Source organism: Rhinoderma darwinii, chromosome 13 (assembly GCF_050947455.1).
Source record: "Rhinoderma darwinii isolate aRhiDar2 chromosome 13, aRhiDar2.hap1, whole genome shotgun sequence".
In the NCBI taxonomy this organism is placed as follows: domain Eukaryota; kingdom Metazoa; phylum Chordata; class Amphibia; order Anura; family Rhinodermatidae; genus Rhinoderma; species Rhinoderma darwinii.
This window is the reverse complement of record NC_134699.1, coordinates 17,210,267-17,236,959: the sequence shown is the minus strand read 5'-3', so window position 1 is coordinate 17,236,959 and position 26,693 is coordinate 17,210,267. Positions and strand designations below refer to the sequence as shown.

General features: G+C 44.5%; 2 protein-coding genes across 4 annotated transcripts; one reads left to right on the top strand and one right to left on the bottom strand.

The window, feature by feature from the left end:
• Positions 1-3,226: 3,226 nt before the first annotated feature.
• DCAKD (dephospho-CoA kinase domain containing) lies at positions 3,227-15,385 on the bottom strand. Of its 3 annotated transcripts, none has more exons than XM_075845922.1 (5): positions 15,263-15,385; positions 10,293-10,406; positions 9,526-9,729; positions 7,468-7,555; positions 3,227-4,460 (listed from the first exon to the last, which is right to left on the bottom strand). In XM_075845922.1, exons 2-5 carry the CDS (start codon positions 10,402-10,404, stop codon positions 4,175-4,177), a joined length of 690 nt encoding a protein of 229 aa, XP_075702037.1. In that variant the 5' UTR covers positions 10,405-10,406; positions 15,263-15,385; the 3' UTR covers positions 3,227-4,174. The 3 variants fall into 3 exon arrangements, with proteins under 3 accessions (XP_075702037.1, XP_075702036.1, XP_075702038.1); XM_075845921.1 differs by lacking the exon at positions 15,263-15,385 and adding an exon at positions 11,919-12,090; XM_075845923.1 differs by lacking the exon at positions 15,263-15,385 and adding an exon at positions 11,274-11,654.
• Positions 15,177-26,433, top strand: NMT1 (N-myristoyltransferase 1). Its single transcript, XM_075845920.1, has 12 exons — positions 15,177-15,389; positions 20,738-20,828; positions 21,129-21,273; positions 21,357-21,475; positions 21,582-21,673; positions 21,755-21,871; positions 23,734-23,904; positions 24,733-24,841; positions 25,283-25,453; positions 25,539-25,706; positions 25,813-25,950; positions 26,060-26,433. The coding sequence occupies exons 1-12, from the start codon at positions 15,280-15,282 to the stop codon at positions 26,078-26,080; spliced, it is 1,452 nt and encodes a 483-aa protein (XP_075702035.1). The 5' UTR covers positions 15,177-15,279; the 3' UTR covers positions 26,081-26,433.
• The last annotated feature ends 260 nt before the right edge of the window (positions 26,434-26,693 follow it).

Here is a 26,693-nt window from a genome sequence, read left to right as displayed (position 1 = left end):
TATTATAGCAGTTGCGATCATATTGTTATGAGTTTCAAATTCCATGCAGTTGCCCTCAGATACCGTCCGTAAACGAATGTTTTTCATGTGACATTCACTTCATGGGATTCATTAAGATCTGAACTCGCCAGCAGCTCATTGCCACACCCTGCATGACATGGCCATATTTGCTCTCTTGTGGCTGCTGTCATCTGGTGAACTTGTGCTTCCGATCTCTCCTCCCTTGAGTTATTTTCGGACAGGAAGTATCTATCTGAGAGCCACCGACGTCCGCCATATTAGCTCTTATGGAACTGCTTTTTCTGTCACCTGGTTACCCAGCGGGTCCTCCTCCCTCCCTCTCATAGCTCTCCCTAGCAGTAAATCACAGTGAAAGAACCCTCCAATCGCTCTCACTGTGCAAACATATGGTTGAGTCAATGTGTGTAAAATATGATCTGGTATCAGTGACCAAAAATGAATGGAGTTGTGCTGCAGTTCCAGTATAGGGTAAAACTGTGAAATTCTCAGGATCGGTGGGTGTCCTAGAAGTTGGACCCCGACGGATAAGAACGTGATGTCACACGGTAGCCATATGCCGTCACTCTAAGAGATGGGAAAGGGAAAAACCTTAAAGGGAATGTGTTGCTAGCAAAAAATGTATTTTTTTTTTAGTTAAACAATTAGTGTGTAGGTGATTAAACATTGTTCTAATTTTTTTTATTTTTTTCACGAGTCAGGAAATATTATAAATTAGATTCTAAGTTATAATATTTCCCAGTGCTGGTCACTAGATGGAGCAATTCCCAAAATTGCAGTATTGCATGTGGTAAAGCAACCACATTGCTTTATGCTGCAAAATTGGAAAAAAATCCCTCGCTCTAGTGAGCTCTCCGAATCCCCCCCTCCTTTATCCTGGCTAGTGCCGGGAGAAACGAGGGGATTGAACGGTCAAACTTCCTACACTGTGTGTCGCCATTTTTTGAGCTAACACACAGTGTAGAAGGTTTACATACAGTAGTAAAGACACACTGAAACACGAACATACATAGAAATAACTTACCTGCTCCTGCCGCCGCCGGTCCCTCCAGTCCGTCCGCTGCCGCTGCTCCAAGTGCACAAGTCCGGAAGCCGCGACCGGAAGTAGTAATCTTACTGTCCGGCCGCGACTTCCGGTCCACAGGAAAATGGCGCCGGACGGCGCACAGTTCAACTTGGACTGTGTGGGAGCGGCGCATGCGCCGTTCCCACACAGACGGCGTACACCATAGTGGATGGAACGGGCCCCGTTCGCAGTCCCTATGGGACTGTAGCTGCCGTATTCCATGTCTGTATGTGTCGTTAATCGACACATACAGAAATGGAAAAAAAAATGGCAGCCCCCATAGGGAAGAAAAAGTGAAAAAATAAAAAAAGTAGCACACAAACACACAAATAAATATAAACGTTTTTAATAAAACACTAACATCAAACTGATATAAAAAAAAATTTTTGGGTGACACTGTTCACATAATCAATATTTATCACCTATCCACAGAATTAAACCCCTTTAATTCTCATTTACAGCTTATCTGTTAAAAAACAAGGAACGTTGGGAAGTGTAGTGCAATAATGAGGGAAGTAGTAACTTCCTTCTCCAAACTTGGGTTTCAATAGAAATCAATGTGACTGGCAGCCTGTGACAGAACTGCATGGAAAAAGTAAAACAACAGATTTTTAATCAAGTGCAGCCGTTTTATTGTAAATCTTGAGACGCTTAGAATATTCCTCTTAAAATGCACGAAGTTAGAAAATCTGTGGCTGAAAATCCTGGGACTTGTTATTTCACCTTTCCAAATATCCAAACCTTGTCCCTGCTTATCCGCTGAAATTCGTAGCTCTACAGACCCGGGAGAGACACATGAACAATACACATAACACTAGGAGACGGTGTGACTATACGTCCTGTCCTAATCTGCCCTGTGTATGTGGCCGCTGGCTTGATGTGGTCCCTGCTACTTATAATTGTTCACCAGTGTCTCTGGGAGGTGACGGAGTTTGGTTGAGCGTCCAGCAGTTCTTGGGTTACACGCTCAGCACTCTGGTCACGTAACGACAGTGAGATGTTCTGTGACGGCCATAAGATTGGGTGGTCTCCCTCCTTTCCGCTGATCCGTGTTTGATCAGGAAAAGAACAATCTGATAAAATCCGCCCCCCTGCCCCTTCTCCCAGGTCGATAAACACCTCTCGTCTTCACTAACAAGCATTGAAATCTCAACTATGCCACACTGCCCCCCGCTGACACAGTGGGAAACTACACTCACACCAACATATCACATCTAAAGTGCATGGTGCGAAGACCAGAACTAGACGACTGCTGCTATACGGTTGTGCAAATGATGAGATTTGTCTGGATTTCTAAACCCTATTTTCAGATAACCTTTTAGGGAATTTTGGAGTAATAGATGAGAGTCCTGGTTCCCTTTATTAGCCACAGTGAAATGCGTCTACAAAGAGTGTCTTTTACTCTGGAGGACCCCACCAAACCCATTCATTTCATTTCCCCTGAGGTGGTGCTGCAGGGAAATTGAACACTTGTTGCTAAGTGTTTCCCCCCCCCCCCTCCGCTCTGGGGGTCTAAGTAGAGGAACACCCTGTGATCTGTGGGGGTTTTTTTAAGAAAAATTAGTTTGTCAAAAGCCGACAACACCTTTAACTCAGCAGCGGCAACAGTCTGACCTCATAAAATTCATTCTGAAAAGTCAGGGTATGACATAAAAGTATACCCAAGCCTCATCCTGTTGTGTACTACAAATCGTAGAGAAGTTTTTACGCTTATAAATATTATTTCACCACGGTCAGAATTATTCAATTAGGACATCTCTATCTTTATGGTACCCACTAAAAGTGCCAACTGGAGATCCAAAATTGAGTAGCACGTGTGCTAATAAACATAGGTGCCAACTAGTACCTCTAATCAATGATACTATTTGTGATAGCCACTCCACAAGGGATCAGGTAACAAACTACCACCCTCACCATCATCATTTTAGCAAGTGTGACAGCTTTCCCCATGAGCCCTGTGGCAGAGAATATATTATGAGCCCCCCCCCCCTCCCCAACCACCTCTGCAGGGAGAAAAGATGCAATAGGTGTTACATAGGGGGTCTGTCTGGGTGATAGTTTCCCTTTAAATTGCAAGGTTGGCAATACAATGCATTAACTGTCTATGTGTAAAAATAACATATACTTCAGAACACACACATGTCGTCTATCATTTCTTATTTTAATCCATGAACCATAGATCAAATATGGCATATCATTCTCCCCAATCCCAGCAAAATAAAAGGCTTTAATAAATTCCACTCTATTTAAAAAATTCCATAAAAATTAAATGCTTGATGTGTGTTAGTGAAAAAATAAGCTACTCTCGCTTTAAAAGGAAGACAGAAAGCCACAGCTGAAGAACAGATGGCTCCCACTGTCTCATTCTTCCTGCAAGTCTTGTTGATGCTTCTTAAATATATGAGAAAAATAAAAAGACTCCATATAGTGACTTGCATAGAAAATCCTCCTTTCCTACATTTCCTCAATACAACCAGAAGGGGGCAATAGAGTTTCTGATGCAGAATTTAAAGGGGTTTTCCACTTTCTGACAACTGATGACCCTATTCCACGGATAAGATCGGTGTGTGTGTGTGTGTGTCCGACACCAGGACTTCGCACCGATCTGCCACTCCGGCTGCCTCTGTGCACTGGATGTTTGGAACGGTATGCAGTAGTTGGAGCCGGAAGCAGATGGCACCGACCACTGCATAGTTGCAGCTCTGCTCCTATTCACTTGAATAGAAGCCGGGCTGCAGTACTGCAGCTTGGCCGCTATTCTTTGACCGAGGCCATCTGCTTCCGGCAATATCGTCCGGTGTCCAGAGGCAGCCAGAATGGTGGATCATTGCAGGGTCCGGGTGTCAGACCCTCACCAATCATATACTGATGACCTATCCGGTGGATCAGTTGTCAGAACGTAGAAAACCCCTTTAAAACTGCATGGGTTATACCAATGGATGTAGTAATCTTAATGCCTTTCCCCAAATTATAGTTCATCTGGAAATACATTGTAAAACCAATTAAAATCATGTAAAGAAATTTACATTAAAAAAATAAGCTAAAATATATGTATCACAGTCAGTATATCATTCTGCACTCGGCTGATATTCATTGCCATACACGTCTTAACAGGCTCCATACCAGCGCCAACATCCCAGCAGCTACTGTTACGGCAGCAATGCGAGTTGGAAGGTATCCGAGTGAAGACTCCAAGCGATGGTGGAGTTGCAGGACATGCCGCCGCGTACTTTCTCTGTCGCCAGAGTTATCGATGACGTGATCAGCAAGTGGCAATTTACTATCAATCGGGAGCTGGGCAACCAAACGTTTCTGGACTTCTTCCCGGGAGAGACCACTTCTCCGGATCAACCTCTCAACCTGAGTCTGGGGGTCACTGCAGAATAGGAGTCAAGTAAAAGATTTTGGCTTAAAAAAAAAATTAAGAAATGTTAGCAAAAGAAAGTTTCAAGAATGTGAAATCTGTCTATTAATGCCCTTCTTCAAGGGTATTCATAGACCGATATGAGATAGGATTGCTTGAAGTTAAAGAACTAAAGCCTGAGCTGCACTACTGAAAAATTCTGATGACACGTCTTCTCTGGACTTCTGTGAGGATCGGTTTTGTCATGGACCTACAACATTATCTACAGGACGTGCCATTCAAATCTCTAAGTAGTGCAGCCTCAGCCTTTAATATTTATGTGGAAAAAGGATAGATATAATTTACAGGCCCATAGCTTGGGGCTGCACTACTGGTGGATTCTGATGACATGTCTATTTTCTTTAAAGAGCAGCGTTATCATGAAGACTTTGTATGGTTTCAAATCAACATATACATAAGTCATTATAGATAGGAATCAGAAGTGGGCATATTATCAGAACCTCTCAGTAGTGCAGCCTCCTCCTTTGTGCCTGTAACTTCCAAGGTACCATATCTTAACACAGAAGTAAGACATCAACATACCAATTACCACAGTGGTCATGACTTGGCTCTTCCAGACTCCTAAATCGGCCTTTTTATGTATCAAGATACTGTGTGTGTGTGTGTGTGTGTGTGTGTGTGTGTGTGTGTGTGTGTGTGTGTATGTGTATGTGTATATATATATGTGTGTGTGTATATATATGTATGTATGTGTGTGTGTGTGTGTGTGTGTATATATATATGTGTGTGTGTGTGTATATATATATATATATATGTATGTGTGTGTGTGTGTGTGTGTGTATATATGTGTGTGTGTGTGTGTGTGTATATATGTATGTGTGTTTGTGTGTATATATGTATGTGTATGTGTGTGTGTGTGTGTGTGTGTGTGTGTGTGTGTGTGTGTGTGTGTGTGTATATATATATGTATGTGTGTGTATATATGTGTAAGATCACCAGATACAAAACTTTGTATCTGTTTGCTTTAGACATTTCCAGGCACAGACTCCTAATGAGCTGCGGATCCTCACAAATCAATTCTCTCCTTTTGCTTTGATATGTATTTCTTTTTAACCATTCTTATTTGTGAGAAGCTTGCAGCGATTCATTTGTGACTAGGGAAATAACGCAATGGTCATTATAAGCTCTGCAGGAGTTCATATACGTCTGTTTCATGCCTACACATGTTAACAAGCTGAGATTGCTGTGATTTCCCGCTTGCTAGGGTACCACCATCTCACGGTGAGATGCTTGATCCCTTGTGTTAAACAGCACTTGTAGTCTAGATCATTCTAGGGTCACTGTCAATAGATGATGTATTGGTTGTTATTGGCCAGGAACTGCCATTCCTAGTATGACAAAGCCTTGGCAAACATGTTGACTGACGTCATCAGTCTTCCCTTTTCAATCTCACTTCATGTAGACTTGTCCCATACAATGTGGGGTGCGATGTTTGCATATAGCATCGTATCACAGCCCAAATCTTTAGCATTATTTGGGACCAAACATAATGGTGCCATGTGAGTTGAAAGCAAAATTTAGGACTACCTGAAACATCCATTTCTGAAACTGTGTTTATAATCTGATGCATTGTTACATGGACACCAGCTTTTCAAACAACTTATGCTGATCTAATAGTATACCTGATATAAATCAACTTTGTAATTTACTTACTGTTAAAATGTAGTTGTTTTATCCATGCAAATTCTGTGTGGAGTTACTGCCACTAGGTGTCTCCCTTCCTGTAATCTGCTGTCCACCCCCTGTTGCCAAGCAAAATCCATCCCTAGTTATAGACAGACTGCAGAAGATGGGAGTGTGTCTCTTCACTGCCTGCCAATACAAGTATAAGGAGAGGGGAGGTAGGAGAGAGCAGAGCGAGAAAGAGACATTGACACACTGCCTATACAAGTCTATGGAGGGGGAGCAGGAGCAGTTTGAGAAAGACAGAGATGCTGCTGCAGCTTCCTAGTAAGTATTTTTATCTCACCCCAGTGCTGGATTCTCAGCTACAATACTCAGTACTCCTGTATAATCTCCTCCATGCTGCTGCAACATATATCTTCCAGTCTATGGCCAGCTGTAATTTCCAGAACTATATTCAGCTCATGAACTGTTTGGTCGTGAAGTTATTTCACATAAAACTACATATGTAATGATTTCTCCATTTAATGCTTTCAGAATATTGGATCCTAGCGGTGAAACCAATAGATAAATGTCTCTGTAATGAAAAGTTTGCTTTTCCCTAAGCGGAGGAATCAATTAAGGTAATTAACGTATCTAATTCTACCAAGTGAACTGCGCTGGACCTTGCTTTCTGCATATATGTATGCAAAGAATGGCAAGCGGCTTATGTAAAAGCTCCATATACAGTAAAGTGCCCGTAGCTGCTACATATATACATGACCTGTGCTTTGTCTTTACATTCATCTCTTTGGAAGCTGTACTGTGGAATAATTGCTGATTTGCATGGAGTTTATTGAAGCTAAAGTGAGAACTCCAAACAAGATTTACTATTGACCCTTCTAAGATTTAAGAAACATCTGCAGTTCTTCTATTGTGTGAGTTACTATATTGGAAATATATAATCTGTTCACATAAAATGGCCAAATGGTATAGTAGCGTATCAGTTAGGACCAGGTTTATGTCGACTCGTGGGTGATAAGTACCTGTGGGTCTCTTTCTCCGCCATGCCACCACTAGAGGGCGCTAACTGAATAATTATGGATATATATTGATTAATATATGAAATAGAAAAATTTATTAAAAAGCCGGCCATCGAAACTAGATTTATGTCACTGAAATATGCCAATTTCTGCGGGATTCACCAACAATATATGCAGACTGGTAGTGAGTCGTCTGACGCTTGCCATCATGGGTAACAAGACTCAGAAAGATTTGATTTTAACCTCTCAAATCCTTTGGGAAATTGGGCATGATGCTCAGCACCTCCATGTAATCACGGACCGGTAACTCTTACCAGTAAACAAGAACTGTGTGTTTCATGTAGCGCGTCAGGGTCCTGGATTCAAACAGCATTGGGATGTCAAGGATCACGTATTTATACCCTGCAGAAATGAAAAATACATATAATCCCTTTCACCATCACCCACAGTGATAAACTGTCCATTCTTAAGAGGTCTACTACTATTTTTCCAAAGCAATCCCTAGACACACTGGTCCCCAATCTCCAGCTGTTTGGCATGCTGGGAGTTGTAGTTTCGCAACAGCTGGAGGATGAAAATGTTGTCTACTAAACTTACTCAAAGTGATGCTTTACCCTGGAGCTACTTCAAGAATATATTAGGGACTTACCCAAATAACAGTTACTTAAATGTATTGGTTATCTTCAGATGCCCTTTGTCCTGATAATAACCTCCAGTTCTTAGTTAGGGTCCCCATACATGCCCTGACCTGGGCCGTGTAAACGAGCGCCGATCAACGAGACAGCTCGTTGATCGGTGCTCGTTTGCTCCTTTCACATAGAGCTAGTATGTGGACGAGCGCTCATTACTCCGATCGCTCCACTTCTATCATGTCGGCAGCGCGTCTCCCTCTTTACACGGGTGCTGAGGACAATGATAATATTTTTTGCCGCATAAACGATACAATCAGTCGATGAATGAGCATTTGTTTACACAGGGCAATGATCAGGAAGGAGCGTTCACATTCACGCTCATGTAAAAGCGCCTTTATCCTGAAGATCTGTCAGCAGACTACAGGCCTCTATAGACAAACGTCTTTAGTATAGCAAAGGACTGCAGGCTATAGATTGATCTAAAAGTGTCACCTTAGGGATCTGCAGGGCAGCCCAGCCTGTTATGATCAGGATACTCAATATATTATAAAATAATAAAATTAGGAATTACTATATATGCAATTAACCATTTATATACGCCCGCAGATTGATGCCAAGTCTATTGCTTTTCCATGAGCATACATATTTTACGAGCTATATAAAGACATTGTAGCTATACAGATAGTGTCGTCCCCTGAAGACCACTTCATCCTTTTATACAAGGTACAAAGGGCTGGAGTCTTTCAGCAATATCTGCATTTGAAAAGGTCTCCCCTTTCCCAGTGTTACAGTAGCCGGAACTCGCTCTATAACTCGCCTATTATTCTAACCCTACAAATACCTTTTCCATGTTATAATAGATGTACTTATCTGCCCGGGCTGACATATTGTTTATATAATAAGCCTCACAATCTCCAGGGATAAGGACAAATATCCTGCCTGGCTTCTTCAGACTTTGATTTTATCGAGCCTGGAATAGAATAGGAGACACGATTTCTCTCTTGTCCCTACAGGCTCTATGACATTTGTCACCCTCTTCGTCTGGTTTGATGGGTTTAAAATTCCTCATGCATTAGCACATAGGAAACTGGAGATAACAGGTAAGGACGGCCAAACGCTCTTTTGGCCGACAGCTCTCCCCCCCCCCCCCCATACACAAGCATGGTCGGCTCGGTCGAGCGTGTATGTATTCTGAATGCGGAGAGGGTAGTAAGCCGCTGTCAGACACCAATGGCGGAACCTTATCACCCCTGAGAACAAAAGGATCGGCATGTTGAAATCCAAATGCCCGATCCTTCCCTCCCCCGATATCTGCCGTCGGGGGAAAATTGGGAGGTCCCCATACACATTAAATGGTCAGCCAATCGCCAGCCAGTCTAAATTGGCATGTTCGGACAACATAGAGATGTGTCAGACGATCGCAACGAAGTGTCCAGGTGTGAGACACCCACTCCTTTCTATAATAAAGGGGCTGCCCCATCAGTTCCCATTAGACTTTCGCAGCTTTAGACACGAGACCATAGATGTGATGGCAGATGTCTCACCTGGGGGAAGATGGGCGCTGAAGGGGGATGTCCCTTGTCATAGAGATTGTGGGGTCTGAGCATCTGGACCACCACTCACCCTCTTCTGACAAATCTGATTTTTTTGTGCACAAAGTTGATGTTGTATACAGAGGTTTATACTGATGTATAAAGTTGATAATGTCCGTATAAAAGGGAAGGGTCACATTTCACTCACCCAGAAAGAAGTAGTAGAGCGTCTGTCTCAGCATCACCCTACGTATTGGAGGATGAGTGATGGAATTAAGTAGAGCCCTTTTTTCAGGATTGGAAAAGATAATGGCTCCCAACTTCTCTCGGTCAAGTTCCCCATTCTTTAGCAGTATTTCTTCACCAAAATAAAATAAAATCTGACTGTAAGCTGGGGTTCCTCGCTGCACCACTGCAAGACAAACACGGGACAATAGTCAACACGATAGAGTCCCAATCCTTTTGTCAACTGTCTTAATAAATGATTTAATATAATCCATACGTACACACAGACCTATAGCACGGTCAAATGTACCATTGAGGCAGCTCATGTGAACAGAGACTAAGGTTTTTTTTTTACAGGGCCCCATATGGGCCATGAAAACAAGCACTGATCAAGGAGACAGCTCGTTTTTCGGCGCTCGTTTCCTTCTTTCGCAAGGAGCAATGATGGGTTATGTATGGGGACGAGGGATCGCTTGTCCCCTTAGATTTCCATCAGGTTGGCAGGACATCCCGTTTACACAGGAAGATGTGCTGCCGACAAGAATATATAATGCCGCGTAAGCGATGAACGCTCGTTTGTCCAATAATTGGCCCGTGTAAAAGGGCCTTTAGCCCAGGTTGGTGGTCCTACATACAATACCAATTTTATGCCCGCCTTGAGTTACCTGTAGTTATTGTTTTCAATTGTCTATATTTGTTGAAAATAATGCTACAGGTTTATGTCATGACATGATGCCTAAAGATACATACCTTGTCTGGCAATGACATCTGCATCAATCACAGCACAGCCTAGTTCTCGGAGGATGGACACAACGGTGCTTTTACCAGATGCAATCCCCCCAGACAAACCCACCAGGAACATGGCTGCAATGAGAAGACAACCACAAAAGAGACGAGTTAGGTGTAATATAGCGCATCATAAGCAGGTCATACACATTAGATTATAGCCGGCTGGTATGGGGGCAGTCTAATGGGAGGCTTCTTCCACTGTGATTGTCAGGAAGAGTTATGAGAGGGAAGAGGAGGAACATCTGGGTGACCAGGTGACCGAAAAAAAGCAAGCCCATTACAGCTAATATGGCTGGCAGTGGAAGTTGTCGGGCAGCTGGAGCTACCTCCTGACCTAGAAACTGAGGATAGAAGCCTGGAGCACAGATAAGAGTAGGACTGCAAGTGTTCAGGAGCAGGTTTTCAAAGATTGTAATAATGGATTCAGAATTTCACGGCGTATACCTGCAATTACTGAATATTAGCAATTGCGATTTAAAGGGAATTTTCTATTCATTTATCTAAAAACACCCTGGGAAAAATGCGTCATCGCCTCAATTTTTCTCTGTCAGATGATCGTTCTAGTATTTGATGTTCTGAGATCCAAATAGTCTATTGCCCCACAGAAAAAAGGGCTCCTGCACACGGGTGCATCTCCGCTCCGAGTTGTACAAAGCCGTAATAGAGATCTAGAGGGCCTTACTGTCCTCCTGACTTCATACAAAGACATCGTTTTTTTTCTCTCTCGAATTGTCCAAAAATGGTGCCATTCCCCCTTAGGACGCCGAATGTACAGATATATTCTCCTATAGAAATATTGCTCCATAATATAGTCCTGCATGGAGGCAAACACTTAGCAGGTAAAAGCTACCAAACAATAGGCTTTCTGAAGCATGACTGACCTAGCACCCTGTAAGGCGAAGTTCACACTGCATTTTCCGTACACATTTGGCGTATTTTTACCTGTTATGTATTTTCTGGGAAAGTTGTGACCATCGACGTAAGGGCCTGTTCACACCTGCCTCTCCATTGCTCTGCTCAGCCAGAGGAGCAGAATGAAAATATCGGAATCGCCGGTTCCATTGCTTGACGGACACCATCGGCGCGCGACGAAACCTATTGACTGACTTTAATGGGTTCTGTGATGGTGTCCGTCACTTTACCAGAAACAATAGTGCAGTATTCTGCGCTATTGTTGCCGGTATTTTTGGCGGGATCTGTGACGGAGGCCCTTAGGGTGATTCGGTTTACATCAGGCATAACTGGAGACGACTCAAGAAATGGCATTTTCTGTCGATTACTTTTTATTTTAAGGGGAGATGCTCTTTATATCTGTAAGAACATTTATAGAAGCTGCAGATGTAGAAAGGAATGTAATTAAAATAATTTTATAAAAAAAACAACCACTGACATTTACTTTACAGGGTTAAATAAGAGAAAACACACTGGAATAATAGAGACGTTACTGCAGTGACCACTTTACACTACTGCAGCTGCCATGGCAACACTGCCTGGCATCACACACAGATAAACCTCACGCAAGTCGATAAAAGGGAAATCAGGCAGTGGTCTCCTAATTAATCCTACCCCGAATCACGGGCCACTTACCACCTGCCCTATGCCAGCCCTCACTTCAGTCACCTCCTTCCATCGTGCTCTCCTATTGGCTCGAATTTTACAGGCAACGAATAGAAGTCTATCTTACTACATATCACTACTGGCAAGATAAACCAGACTTCCGGGTCTAATCCCCTACTTCCGCCCATAGAGGCTGAACTTTTCATACGGTTGCTGGGTTACAGAAGGCGTCTGCGCGGCCGCTATCATGTCTGCGCAAACAACTAACCAGAGGAAAACGACGTGAAAGGGGCGGGGCGCGGATCATGTGCGATTAGGGAAGATCGAGTAATGGATCACGTAGGGCTGAGAAGGGGCCACATATATGAATGCAGTATTGTTTTGTTTTTGTTTTTTTTAAACTTTATTCTATGCTGCTTTACTAAGACCATTGTTGTTAATGCTGCTGCACTAAATGTGCAGATTTACTGCAGATTTTGCATTTATTTTTTAAGTTAAACCTAGAATTAAACCCAGGAGAGCAGACCTATAACACCTTCATTTATATATTTATTCTGTTTAGGTGTCGCTCCTAGTTTTGGCATAAAAAAATACATGCAAATTCTGCAGTAAATCTGCACCGTGTGAACAAGGCTTTAAAGTAAATATGATTTTGTTTTAAAGTTGGGTTCCAATAGCCAAACCTTCAAAAAACTGTAGCAGAATTTGGGTTTCTACGCATTATTATGTCACAGGCCAGATTCACACGAGCGTGTGCGTCTTGCGCATGCAAAAAACGTGACGTTTTGCGCGCGCAAAAGGTCCGTGTGTGATCAGCATATGGTGCGCGGCTGCGTGATTTTCGCGCAGCCGGCATCATTATGACACTCTTTTTATCTTTGTAAACAGAAAAGCACGTGGTGCTTTTCTGTTTTCAATCATTTATTTTGCTATTGTAGCGCGAATCACATGCGGCACCAGGAAGTGCGTCCGTGTGCCGTGCACGGTTTTCACGCAACCCATTGAATTCAATGGGTGCGTGCAGCGCGAAACACGGCCAAATATAGGACATGTCGTGAGTTTTACGCAGCTGACACACGCTGCGTGAAATTCACTGACAGTCTGAACGGCCCCATTCAGTAACATAGGTCAGTGCGACGCGCGTGAATTCCACGCGCGTAGCACGGACGTATTATACAGTCGCGCGAATAAGCCCTAAGGCTGCGTTCACATCTGCGTCACGGCTCGTCGGAACTAAGCCCTGACTGACACAAACGGAAACCCTAGGTTTCCATTTCCATCACCATTGATTTCAGTGGCGACGGATCCGGTGCAAATGGTTTCCGTTTGTCTTTGTTGTGCAAGGGTTCCGGTGGAATCAATACCGCAGTCGACTGCGCTGTTCATTCAGTCAAAACGACGGAACCCTTGCACAACTGAGACAAACGGAAACCATTTGCACCGGATCCGTCGCCACTGTAATCAATGGTGATGGAAATTGAAACCTATGGTTTCCGTTTGTTTCAGTCAGGGCTCCGTTCTGACGGGAAGATCCGACGGAACGCCAGAATAGAGTCCGAATGGATATGTGAACGAAGCCTGATCGGAGTAACTTTAAAAAAAAGAGAAAATAAATCTGCACTAAAATCTGCAAATTCCACGGATTCCGGGAAAAATCTGCAACATGTGGATTTTGATGCGAATTTTCCACAGATTTAAATAGTTTTACATTGGTAGGGGTGAAATCGGCGATGAAAATCCGCTACATGTTAGACTCGGCACCGCAGGTCAAGTTCCATGTTGGAAGATTCTACAGCATTCAAACTGTAATCCACTCCGGATTTTATATGCGCAAATCTGTACGAAAAAAATCGGCCGTATTTCCGCTACATGTAAACCCAGCCTTAAGCCGCAGCCATAGTTGCCAACCTGATATGTTGTGTTTTTTCCGGACAATTTGGAAAACCACATCAAATCATAAAGATTATAAGTAATATATGTCTGTGACCTCTAAGCCAATAATTATTACAATCCCAATAATTGGCACAAACTCATTCAACTTCAGAAAAATCACGGACGCATCAAATTTTTTTTTTTTTTAACGGACACTGGAAAAAAAGACATTTACTTTTACGGACTGTCCAGGAATTTACGGACGGTTGGCAACCATGGCCACAGCATGTCTTGAGTTTTTATAGCATGAGATGCAACATAAAAGGCCAACCTACAATTGCTCCGCTAAAGCATACATTATGACATACCTCCCAACTGTCCCGGATTCCGAGCAGTGTCCCGCTGTCACGGGTGGCCAGTGTTATGTCACGGTATCAGCTGTATTTGCGTCTTCAGGACGCAGATACAGTTAAACCCAGTGCTGGAGCAGGGAACCGTCTGCTCCCTGCTTCAGCATTAGTACAGAGCGGAGGAGCAGTGGGAGCTCCTCCACTCTTCGAGGACTCTCCGGGCACAGCACTACTTTAAGCGCCGAGCTCGGGGAAGCCTTTGACGTCATTGTCCATATATGGACACTGACGTCCGTGTCTCCTCCGGGAGCAGAATCCTCGGCCAAAGCGTTACTGATGCTCTGGCCGAGGACTCCCTGGCGTTACTATCCATATACGGACAGTGACATCAGGGACTACTCCTGGAGGGGAATCCCCTGACCAGTGTTGCTGATGCTCTGGCTGGGAATTCCTAGAAGGAGCCCCATCGGCGCTATCTACAGGAGGAGGGGGGGGGGGGAGTGTAGCGCTATCTACATGGGCACTGTGGTACTATATAGGGCCACTATCTAGAGGGGACACTGATGCTATCTACATGGGCACTGTGTGTGGCACTATCTACATGGACACTGTAGCCCTCTATGTGGGCACTGGCACTTTAGATGTGGGTACGGGCATTAGGGGCAGCTATGGGGCATTATACTGTATGGGTGCAGCAAAGGGGGCATTATACTGCATGGGGGAAGCTAATGGGGCATTCTACTGTATGTATTGCAGCTATGGGGGCTTTAATCTGATTGTCTGCACTATGTGGCTAGACATGTCGCTTGATATGACCTTCGACCAATATTTATTGTAGAAATGTTACACGTGTTTATTGAGGATTACAGATACTGAGCAGGTTGTAACCACACCAGACTGACACTGCAAATGGGACAATGGACGTTAGGGGTTAAAGAGCGTTGGGCGTATACTTAAAAAAAAACTACAACCTCCAGAAGGCCCTCGCCCCTCTTGTATCATTTGAATTAATGGATTCTGTGTTCGCAAGGCTTCATGGGAAGTGTTGTTTTTCCCAATGTTCAGTCAGGCAGCGAAAGGCGTCCTTCACTACAACTACCGTCATACTTTGCGGTGTGCAGCCAATAGCAGCTCTCTATCCTCCCCCCTTACCCGGCTTCAGATTAAAGATGGCGGATCAGGGTGAGACAGCAGCAGTCGAACAGTTGGGGGATGACGAGAACGGACACGGACATTGCAGCGACTGCGAGAATGAGGAGAAGCACAGCCTCAACCGGGGGTAACGTCAGAATCTATCCCGGGCTTCCCGGTGTCCCGTTCTAGCGTGGCTTTAATACACTATGCCCTGGGTCGTTATGTGTCCCGCCTCTGCCTCTTCTTGATTGGCTGAGCTAATGGGATCGAGTAGCGTGATTGGCTGCTGCTGCTGTCAGTCAAGGATCAGCCTTAAAACTCAAGCTGAAAATGGGTTTCTTGATGAATATTAGACTAGTAAATCTGGTTATTCTTAGTGCAGGTTACAAGTCATGATATAGAGAGTGGGGTCCAGTGCTGGTCAGTGGGATGAGTGCCCTGGGGGGGGGGGGGGTTATGTGCGGGACACCTGTCTGATCAGGGCTGCTGGGTGATTATGCCCATCCATTGTGATCTAAAGCCGGGGGGATTTCATCAGAAGGTTCCAGATCTTCATGTAATCAACGATTGTGAGTGCAAAACCGATATTTCCAATTATTTTATTTCTGATCTGCCGTTATTATTTCTGTTGCTTAACTAGCGGCAACATATTCCGCAGCGCTGTATAGATTGTCGCCATTACGTAACCAGTAGTCACTGCACTATTACACATTCAATCTTAAAGGGGAACTCCACTATCGCAGCTTCCTGCTTCTCAATGCGTAGAAATGGTCAGTGATCCCCCAAATGCATCTGTATAGGGAATATTGAGGCTCCACCGCACCGGAATAGGAAGTAGCCGAGGGAAATCCCACCGCCGAAACCTCAATAGTAAACGGTATTAATAGGTCCTGTGCTTTAAAACTTTTATTCTCATCGTAAATATCTTTTTTAGCCATGGACACGGGGGTGTCTAAAGACGGGGGGTGTCCTGTTCCTGGTGGAGAATTGTCCTCACGTGTGATTGGTCACTCTCCATTATGGTCTATAGGAGATCTGGAAATGATAGACTATTATGGAGAGTGAGTGCACGTTCTCCGACTAGGGTTTCCCATTGTTTTTCCGACTCGTGGATTTCCATAATTTACAGTTCTTAACTGGAGCTGGGCGAGATCAAATATTGATCATGGGGGCAGGGATTTGTCTGCACTCCCTGTCACTCATCCCAGTAAAATGGCTGATAACGGAGAACAATAGAGTGCATTCAAGCAGAGATCATAAACTCTTTAGCATTAGTGTCCCTTTAATAAAGTTCTTTTAGATGTTCACAGTATATTTCCCAGCTTCAACCAAAGTGCATGTATACAGATGTAGCAGAGCTGGGGGTTTGTCATAGTGCAGTTTCATAACCCTGAGATATAATATTTGGTTTACATGCAGTCCTATGGAAAACCACACAACCCATCGTGCCAAGCGACTGACTCGGCTCTGCTGCATCTGTATGTGTAATGCGCTTCAGTGTTGTGCCGGTGCGAGATTATGTACATGATCTGTCTTATTATTGTGATTTATGTCCGGTCTGTTATCCCATATAACGTTTCCGTCACTGATCACATGATTATTACCCTGCAATTATAGGGTTTGTTACCTTCTCCGACACTATGGCCTGTCCACATGTCACCACCGCTCCACTCAATGTCCTCACTGCGGCCGGTGCAGTCAGGGTATGTGCATACGATAACGACAATTATGTGTGAAATTACGGAGCTGTTTTCAGGAGAAAACAGCTCCTGAATTTCAGACGTAATTGCTCGTACTCGCGTCTTTTACGGACGTAATTTGGAGCTGTTCTTCATTGGAGTCAATGAAAAACGGCTCCAATTACATCCCAAGAATGTCCTGCACTTCTTTTGACGAGGCTGTAATTTTACGCGCCGTCTTTTGACAGCGACGCATAAAATGACAGCTCGTCTGCACAGAACATCGTAAGATCCAATGCAAGCCATGGGCAGATGTTTGCCGACGTATTGGAGCCGTCTTTTCAGACGTAATTCGAGGCCTAAAACGCCTCCATACGTCTGAAAAGAGGTCGTGTGAACCCAGCCTAAGAAGCATCTGGGGGAATCGGGGGTTCATGCTACCTGTTCTTTTGAACGGTGGGGTTCTAGTCTGGGAATGTCAGTAGTTTTGGACAAACAGAGCCACCAGTTAAACTTGCCCATGTCAAAATTGTCTAATTTACCAAAAGGAGTTTGGTTAGGAGTCCAGCGATGCCGCTCCCGACCTCGTCTCGGTACGTTGTAATTTCCTAACTATTCCCTAAATGTCAGGTTTTGTTTTAGGCAGATTTGGTACAATAAAGCTCAGCTCCGTAACAAAACGCTGGAGGCTATGGGCACCTTTTGAGGGCATTTTTTTTAAATAAATACATTAGTCCGTGCGATTAGTGTAACTTTGTAATTAGTGTTTATTAAAAAAAAAAATGTTGCTTTTTAAGATAGATATTCTGTATACATAATCGCTGTATGGCTCGCTTTACACTGAATCCGTCAGTCCCGCAGACCGGACAGGTTTAGTGTCGGCGGGTCCACGCAGGATCCACCTGTAAACGATCACATCTAAGATCATAACTTAGATGTGACCAAAGTGGATCCTGCGTGTCAGAGACACTAAACCTGTCCGGTCCGCGGCACTGACGGATTCAGTGTAAAGAGAACGATACAACTGCTCTGTATACGGAATATCTGTATCATAAAAAGGAAAAAGGATTGGTTTAAAAATAAGCCTAAATACAAAGTCACACTGACTAATGTATTTATAAAAAAAAAAATCCCCTCAAAGGTGCCTATAGTCTTAAATGGCTCCAATCCTACTGACCGGTTCCCTATTAAAGGGCTATTACCAGAATCTCTCCACAGCGAACGTGAGAACCGGGGTCCCGAACCCCCCTGTTCCTCTTTGCTGCGCACTTCCCGCTATGAGGAGGACATTTCTGGGTCCCCACCTGGAGAACAGAGGTCACCTCTCGATTCAGTCTTTGGACATTTAGGGCTTAGTTAGAAAGGTAAATTGCAACTAAAAGAGATCGGGCCCGTGCGCCGTGTACAGGATTGGAACCACCAGCTGTGCCGCTACATGCTGGTGGTTTAGTGGCTCCAAACCTACTGACAGGTTCCCTTTAGGGCATTTTGACCATTGTGAATACACCTATTATATAACAGCATGATAAATTCTAAGCCCTTCAGTCGTCATCTTGTGTTACGTTCTTAGAAATCATCTCTAGTAGTTTATTAGCCATGTCTGTTTCTGGGAAAGCTGGGTGGCAGCCTTTACAGCTCCGACATGGCTTGTCACTCGGCCTGCCCAGACTCCCCTATAACAAATCTGTCTAGGTATTCGGTAACATAACCAGCATGTTTGCCGTTAAGGTGGCTGGGAAAGCTGGGTGCCGGCTCCGTGGAGCTCTTAGGATGAGAAGTAATTGGTAACCAGGGCAGACATGGAGCAGTTACCCATAGCAACCAATCAGATTCCATCTAGTAGAGAGGTTAGGAAAAGAGCTGTGATCTGATTGGTTACATTGGTTTTTGTAGATATTATGGATGTCTCAGGTAATCCTTCCTAATCCCACACTGATCATGCATAGTCTGTATTGATAGACGCCCCCTGCTGGCACACTGCCCTCATCATTGCCCCCAAATCTTGCTCCCCTCCCTCTTATGTAGTGATTGGTGCTGTTCGATTCCTCTCCCATGTGGAAGCCTCTGGGTTGTAGTATTTTGTTTTCACTGCTGTGCCCCCCGTGACGTGCCACACGCTGAGGAGATAATCCCGCTTCCTACAAAGCCAGCGATTTCCAGCGCTTTACCGCTTCCTCTCGTCACAGTTTCTTTTATTCATCACATGACCGCCACGATCTGGTTTGCAACTATTTCTCAGAGGCCTTTACTATTTATTATGGTCTGTCGCTTAGTTTTAGAAAGATGGATGATGGGTGATAACCAATGTGGGAGCTCAAATGGCGGCCATGAAGGTTGTCACCCAACTTTCCCTGACTCCTGAATGGCAAATCAGTTATGAAGAGCGAATGAGAGGGGGCGTATTGCATCATAAGTTGGGAGATTTGCCATTCAGGAGTGTAGGAAAACTGTTATGGCGACCATATTGGGTGTCGTCCAGCTTTTCAGGGACAGGAAGAAAGACGTGGCTGACGCAGAATATAGGATGATGAGAGTTCTCAAAAATAGAGGTGATATGCCGGTAGTCTCTGATTATTACAGCCATGGTATAAAGGGTGAAGCCAGACGTGGCGGGCAATCTCCACTGTAAGTCTGTGGCAGAATCTGCGTGCGCTCCGTCCGAGTTTTGGATTTTGCTGCCGGTTTCCTGCGGTCTCCACCCGATTTATGCGCCACACAAGAATGAACATGCTACGGGTTTGAAAATCCACAGCGTGTTCTGCTTTTAATGCAGTTTTTTTTTTTTTGCTACACACGGATAAGGTTTTGTACTACAAATTGCTCCGTAATTCACACGCCAAATCCGCCTCGTCTGGCTTCACCCTTATGTATAAGAAAAATAGGATGGCCGCCAGGGTGCACGCGTTATATACCAGATACACCATTATAAAAGTGTTTGCAGTCACCTGTAATAGACCACCATTGTCACCCTTCCCCCGCCTTGAAGCTTGTGACACAAACATCTGATGCTCCCCGTGTCTCTGGCACCGTCTCGCTGTGCAACTGTCACATGAAATGGGACTTTAAATAGGGCTCCATTCCACATCGCCGGCTCAGGGACTCTAATAGGATTAGCAGGTATGTTTGCCCTCTGTTTCGGCCGTGGTCTGGGTCTGCTGTGTCTTCATTACTCTTGTGGGCATCAACCCAGCGAGTATGAGGCTAATTTTATGAGGACCTGTAGCCGTATTTTAGCTTCCGTTCAGATTTTAATCCTTCTCTTAAAGGGGTTTCCTGCAATTGAGTAAGTGAGAGGTTATGCCATCACTTGCTCATCAGTGGGGGTCTGGCTGCCGGGACTCCCACCGATCCTCAGAATGAAGGGGCTGCTGCACTCGTTGTTTCTTGCCCAGCTGCGCTCCCCTCCACCCGCTGTGCTGCATTCACCTGGGTGAACAGGGAAAAAGTTGGTGGGACTTTGGCCCCTTTATTCTTTCCAACGGTCTCAGAGGTTGGACCCTTACCGATTATATTATGAAATATCCTGGCGTTTCGCTAGGGCATTCTGTAACATAAGATGGTAATACCCCTGTAATGTTCTCTATTAGTGGTCAGTCGTCTGTTTGATACAGAACACTGAATACCTGTCCTCCAATGTGAAAAGCGGTATATGGCTACTATCATAGGAGCTATGTATACGGGCACCAGGCAGACATTGATGGGCGTTCTTGTTGGTAAGAAAACCCCCTATAATCTCAGGCAGTTTGTTTCTGAAGTCAGGGAATTCCACCTAGATACAGACATTCATGAATCTTCTTGGATTTTTGTCCCCTAGTGTGGGCGATGACACTGGAGTCAAGAAAAAGAAGAAACAGAAACGCAAGAAAGATAAAGGAGGAGAGAAATTGGATCCTACTGACGCTCCGGTGAGGCTGTACTGTATAGGGACCTCTAGTCCCGCATGATACTGAAGCTTCTATTGCTAATATTAATCTGGAAATACAATTTATTGACGTAGAGTATGCAAATGATAGATCCTTTACAGCAGTGCCATAAAGTGCCAACCCTGACAGGACTGACTGAATGTTCTAGTCTTGCATAAGTGGACACACAAGAGACAATGGACTCCTATATAGGCATCTTCATGGCAGATTATGTCACTTGTGCCAGGGTGATGCGGGCATCCTTGGATAAACGTGAACCTCTTCTCTTGATTTCTCATTAAGGTGAATGCTCTGCCTGCTGAAAAGATCCAGGAGATCCAGAAGGCCATTGAGTTGTTTTCGGTGGGACAGGGGCCAGCCAAGACCATGGAAGAGGCTACCAAAAGAAGCTATCAATTTTGGGACACACAACCTGTACCCAAGCTAGGTGAGAATACAACAGATAGTGAATGATCCACCCGTGAGGTCGGCTCTCCTTCTACCCCCTCTAATAGTCGTGTTTCTCTGCAGGAGAAGTGGTGAACACACATGGCCCCATCGAGCCAGACAAGGACCATATCCGCCAGGAGCCCTACAGTCTTCCCATGGGTTTCACTTGGGATGCCCTGGATTTAGGTGATCGGGATGTGGTAAGTCTCCTACATGTCCCTTATGGTTATTGCTGGTATGCCCCTCCCCCGTCACAGCGGTATATAGAGTGTATGACGTGAAATGTGCTTCCATTGTCACCAATAGTTGAAAGAACTTTACACGCTGCTCAATGAGAACTACGTTGAGGATGATGATAACATGTTCCGTTTTGACTACTCCCCGGAGTTCCTCTTGTGGTGAGATTTAGCGTCTCTTTATGTCGTCTTCCATCTACTCTCCCTGCATTGAAGATGACTGGTGTGATTTCTGTCTGGCAGGGCACTGAGACCGCCCGGCTGGCTGCCACAGTGGCATTGCGGAGTGAGAGTTCTCTCCAGTAAAAAACTAGTAGGATTTATCAGCGCCATCCCAGCGAACATGAAAATCTACGAACTGTAAGTACCTGCAGATTAACCCTGGAATGACTGGGCCTTTGTTCCAAACTCGGTCACCTCCTATTCCTCAGATGACTCTCGCCCTTAGTCTGCTCAGTTCAGGTGACCGCACCTCAGGACAAGCCAACCATCTGCTCCATTGTTTATCCAATTTTTTCCGTGCCCCTTTTCGAAAATATCTTATGCTCCATCAGGATATTATGATTCAACATTCCTACAATTTCCCTCATCCCTGGTGGCTCCGCGTCCAGACAGTGTTTAGCAATGCATTTCCTCGTCTGATATAATATATTTGCGATTGCCAGCCTTGCCATTCTGTCACTCTCCAATTCTCCCACCGCTCCCAACAACATAACTTTAGGGTCTGCCGCCAATTCCAGACCATACACCTGCTTTATCAGATCCAATATTTCCCCCCCATAGGGTCCTCAGGGCCTCACATGACCAAAACATATGCAGTATATCCGCCTTCTCTTCCGTGCACCTAGGACATTTAGCATCCGATCTAATACCCATCTGCTTTAATACCCACGGGGTGCGGTACACTCTGTGTATCAAGAAGAGTTGGGGTCTCCTCTGCGCCAGACTGAGTGATAAGTGACCTGTGGACGCTAATATCTCCTCCCACTCTTTAACAGGCTTTATTCTGATGCACATGCCTTTTAACGGCACTGCATCAGAATAAATAAACAGAGCAGGGACCTGTCAAATCTCGCTGCCCTCAGCTGCCAGAGGGCGTCCCTGCTCGAATGGGTGAGATCGATATCCGTATCGATCTCACCCATTTAACCCTTCAGATGCGGCGCTCAATAGCATGCACCGCATCTGAGTGGTTTTGGAGAGTGGGAGGGAGCTCCCTCTCATCCCACAGACCCCCGGCGATAAGTTCGCCGAGTGTCTGTGTCTTCTATGGCAGCCGGGGGCCTAATAAAGGCCCCCAGGTCTGCCTGTAGTGTATGACTGCTAGGTCATGCCTCTGGCATCACCTAGCAGATGCCTGTCCGTTTTACACGGACAGCCATAATACACTGCAATACAGAAGTATTGCAGTGTATTATAAATGTGATTGGATAACAACATAGTGAGGTCCCCTAGTGGGACTAGTAAAAAAGTTTAATAAAAAGTGAAACACAAAATCACTCTTTCCCCTTACAAACTGCTTTTATTAAAAAATAAAGTAAAAAAGTTACCTATTATTTGGAATCTCCGCGTCCGAAACTACCCTAACTGTAAACTTATTACATCATTTAACCCGCACGGTAAACGTCGTAAAAACGAAAATAAAAAACAATGCAAAAATTGCTGTTTTCTTTGAATCCAGCCTTAAAAAAAAGTGATAAGTCGCATCTACTCCAAAATGGTCCCGCAAAAGAAAAACCCTCATACAGCTGCATCGGCAAAAAATTAAAAAAGTTACGGCTCTTTAAATATGGAGACACAAACAAATTTTGGAAAAAGTGTTTTCACTGTGTAAAAGTAGTAAAACATACAAAATCTGTCAATTTGGTATCGTTGCAATCGCAACAACCTGCTGAATAAAGTTAGTGTTATTTCTACCACACGGGAAACTGCATCAATTTAGGACGCAAAAAAGTGTGGTGTAATTGCAGGTTTTTTTTATATTCCCCCCCCCCCCCCCCAATAAAAAATTAATAAAAGTTAATCAATAAAGTCTATTTACCCCAAAATGGTGCTGTTAAGAATTACAACTTGTCAGCTACGTCGACGCAAAAATAAAAGTTATAGCTTTGAATGAGACGATGGAAAAAACATAAAAATTGGCTCGGTCATTAAGGGGTTAAGAAAGTTCTTTGGGAATCACATGTGTTTTTTTTTTTTTTTTCTCCCCACATCCAAACCAGCACCAAGAAAATGGTTGAGATCAACTTCCTCTGTGTTCACAAGAAGTTGCGCTCAAAGAGGGTGGCACCAGTTCTGATCCGTGAGATTACACGCCGAGTCCACATAGAGGGGATCTTCCAAGCCGTCTACACAGCGGGTGTTGTTCTACCCAAACCAGTAGGCACATGCAGGTATGTCCTATTAATATATTACAGCCATGTTATTTAGTAGCCTATACTGTGTACGCGCGCTTGCTGAACATCTCTAATAAAGAGCTAATCCCTTTTTCGGGGCTGGTTTACGGGGGTTCCCCTGGTATTTCATATTGATGGCCTATACTTAGGATAGGTCATCAATATCCGAATGGTGGTACCCCGCCAAACAGCTGACTGAAGGGACTCGCCGCAGCCTCTTCGATGTTTACGGGGCACATCGCCATACACATCAGTTGTGGCTGTGCCTGGGATTGTAGTTCCGGTCTCATTCAAGTGAAAGGGACTGAGCTGCAATCCGGATAGGCCATCGATATAATATGCCTGGGGAACCCCTTTAAGAGAGTTAACTCCTTTTCAAGTTTACATCCGTTCAGTCGCAAGAAATATGAAGGAATGATCAAGGTGAAACATATATCCTGTTAAGCTTCGTGTGTGGCATGAGGGGGCAGTCTATGACAGGCATTCTCTTTGGCATCCTTCGAATCCCTGTGTTATGCACCAATTTCAGGGCTTGGCTAGACATAACTCCATCCTTTAATGAAGATGGGCACTACAGTTGGGCGATGAGACTTGTCTCCGCATTGTCCGATGTTCTTTGGTGTTGAAGTCATGTTTATGGGCAGGCCAGACAATTGCTTGGGCGGATCTCATGTTTGCATATGGCTGCTCGTCCATAGTACCCTTGGGTATTATGCCCCTTTTAAGCAATGGATGCAGACCCACGTATTTAAATATTACTATGTGCCCTGATAGTAAAAAAAAAAAAAATCTTATTGTAATGAACTTCTTTCCTCTCATCTTCAGGTATTGGCACAGATCATTAAACCCTCGCAAATTGATAGAGGTAAAATTCTCTCACCTGAGCCGTAACATGACCATGCAGAGGACTATGAAGTTATACCGACTGCCTGAGGTGAGCGAAGTCTATGCACCGTGTTGTGTAGTTACTGTGCGTACATACCATCCCTCCCCTATCCTCATACCTGTAAAATACCCATATATCCAAATAAAATGTTTATCACCCCAAAATGGGCTAGAGCCCCAAAATGCCGTGTGCCCTGAGCACCAAGGTTTAACCAAGCCCTCTGAATGTTGACTGTCCTCCAGTGTGACACACATGGGTTCTTAATGGTACCTGAAGTTCTTGTCTGTATGGTATATTCATTGGACAGCATTGCCCCTTATTGATGTGTGCCGATCTTTGTCTTATTTTGAAACGGAGCTGGCACGTGATAACGTTTAGCTGGTTGACCTATGTTGGCATCCTTGTTGAGGCACTTCACATGCAGGGGCTGTTGGACATTTGGTTTGTCCATAGTGAGTTTTGTGTTTTAAATCATTCATTTGTTCACAGGCCCCCAAAAGCAGCGGTCTGAAGCCCATGGAAATCCATCACATCCCGGCTGTGCACAAGCTTCTATGCGGTTACCTTTCCCAGTTTAATCTGGCTCCATTTATGAATGAAGAGGAGGTAGAGCACTGGCTGCTTCCACAGGAGAACATCATAGACACCTATGTTGTGGAGGTAAAATGGAGAAACTGCACCGGTCTCCTGTCCTGTTGGGCGAGGGGGTCGACCACAAAATGATTGAGGTGATTTCTATCTGCAGACACCAGAAGGAGAAATAACAGACTTCCTGAGCTTCTACACGCTGCCCTCAACTATCATGAATCATCCCACACACAAGAGCCTGAAAGCTGCGTACTCCTTCTACAATGTTCACACCAAGACGCCGCTGGTGGACCTCATGAATGATGCTCTCGTATTAGCCAAGTCTGTAAGTGTTCGGCTTAGTGTTAAAATAAGCATCGCAGGTGGGGTGGTCTGTAGTGTCCTCCCTGTGCAAAACCTTATCCAATTCTCATTCTTTTTTTATTTTGCAGAAAGCATTTGATGTTTTCAATGCTCTGGATCTCATGGAGAACAAAACCTTCCTTGAGAAGCTGAAATTTGGGATAGGAGATGGGAATCTTCAGTATTACCTGTATAATTGGAAGTGTCCCAGCATGGGGCCTGAGAAGGTACAGTCGTCTTACAAGAATTGGTTGACGTGTCTTGGCCTATTACAAGAAGTGTGGAGACTTGATGTCTTCCGAGACCTGATTAAACTCATTTTCTCTCCCTTCCCAGGTTGGTCTGGTTTTACAGTAATTGCCCTCATCCCCTATATCTAATAGGGGCGACAGGGTGTAAAATGGGCCGCCAGCTGCTCATCATGCCAGAGGTTGGACACCCAAGAGAGCAGCCCCAAGAAGGAGCGCAGGATTTGTGGGCACCGCTCTTGAACACATCATTGCTGATGTAATGTGGGAGGGAAGCTTCAGGTTCATGGAAGTGAAGAGCAGGGAGCTTCCTCTAGCCTGGCTTGACTTATGGATATTTCAGGGTTTTCTCTTCTCCCTTCCCACTGCTGTGAATATAAAATTGCGACCACTCTTCCCTTCCTGCTGCCATCCGGATTGAAACGGAGTTGTGGCTGAATATTAAAGTATATATTATATATATCTGTAACCTGGTGCTTCATTTTATTTCATGGTATTCAGGTGGTTAAAAGAGAAACATTAACTACAGAGAGGTAATGAGTGCAATATCTGGAGTCCACCAGTTTCTTGTGTGGATTAGTTCATGCCGTCTGCCCATGGCTGTATAGATACTGTAGTGCCCGGCTGGTTGTATTCTGCTGCTTTTGACACTCTACCACCAATGTAATGTCTGGAGACCCTGCATAATCGTCTCGCATATCCCGTGCATACGACAGGTTGAA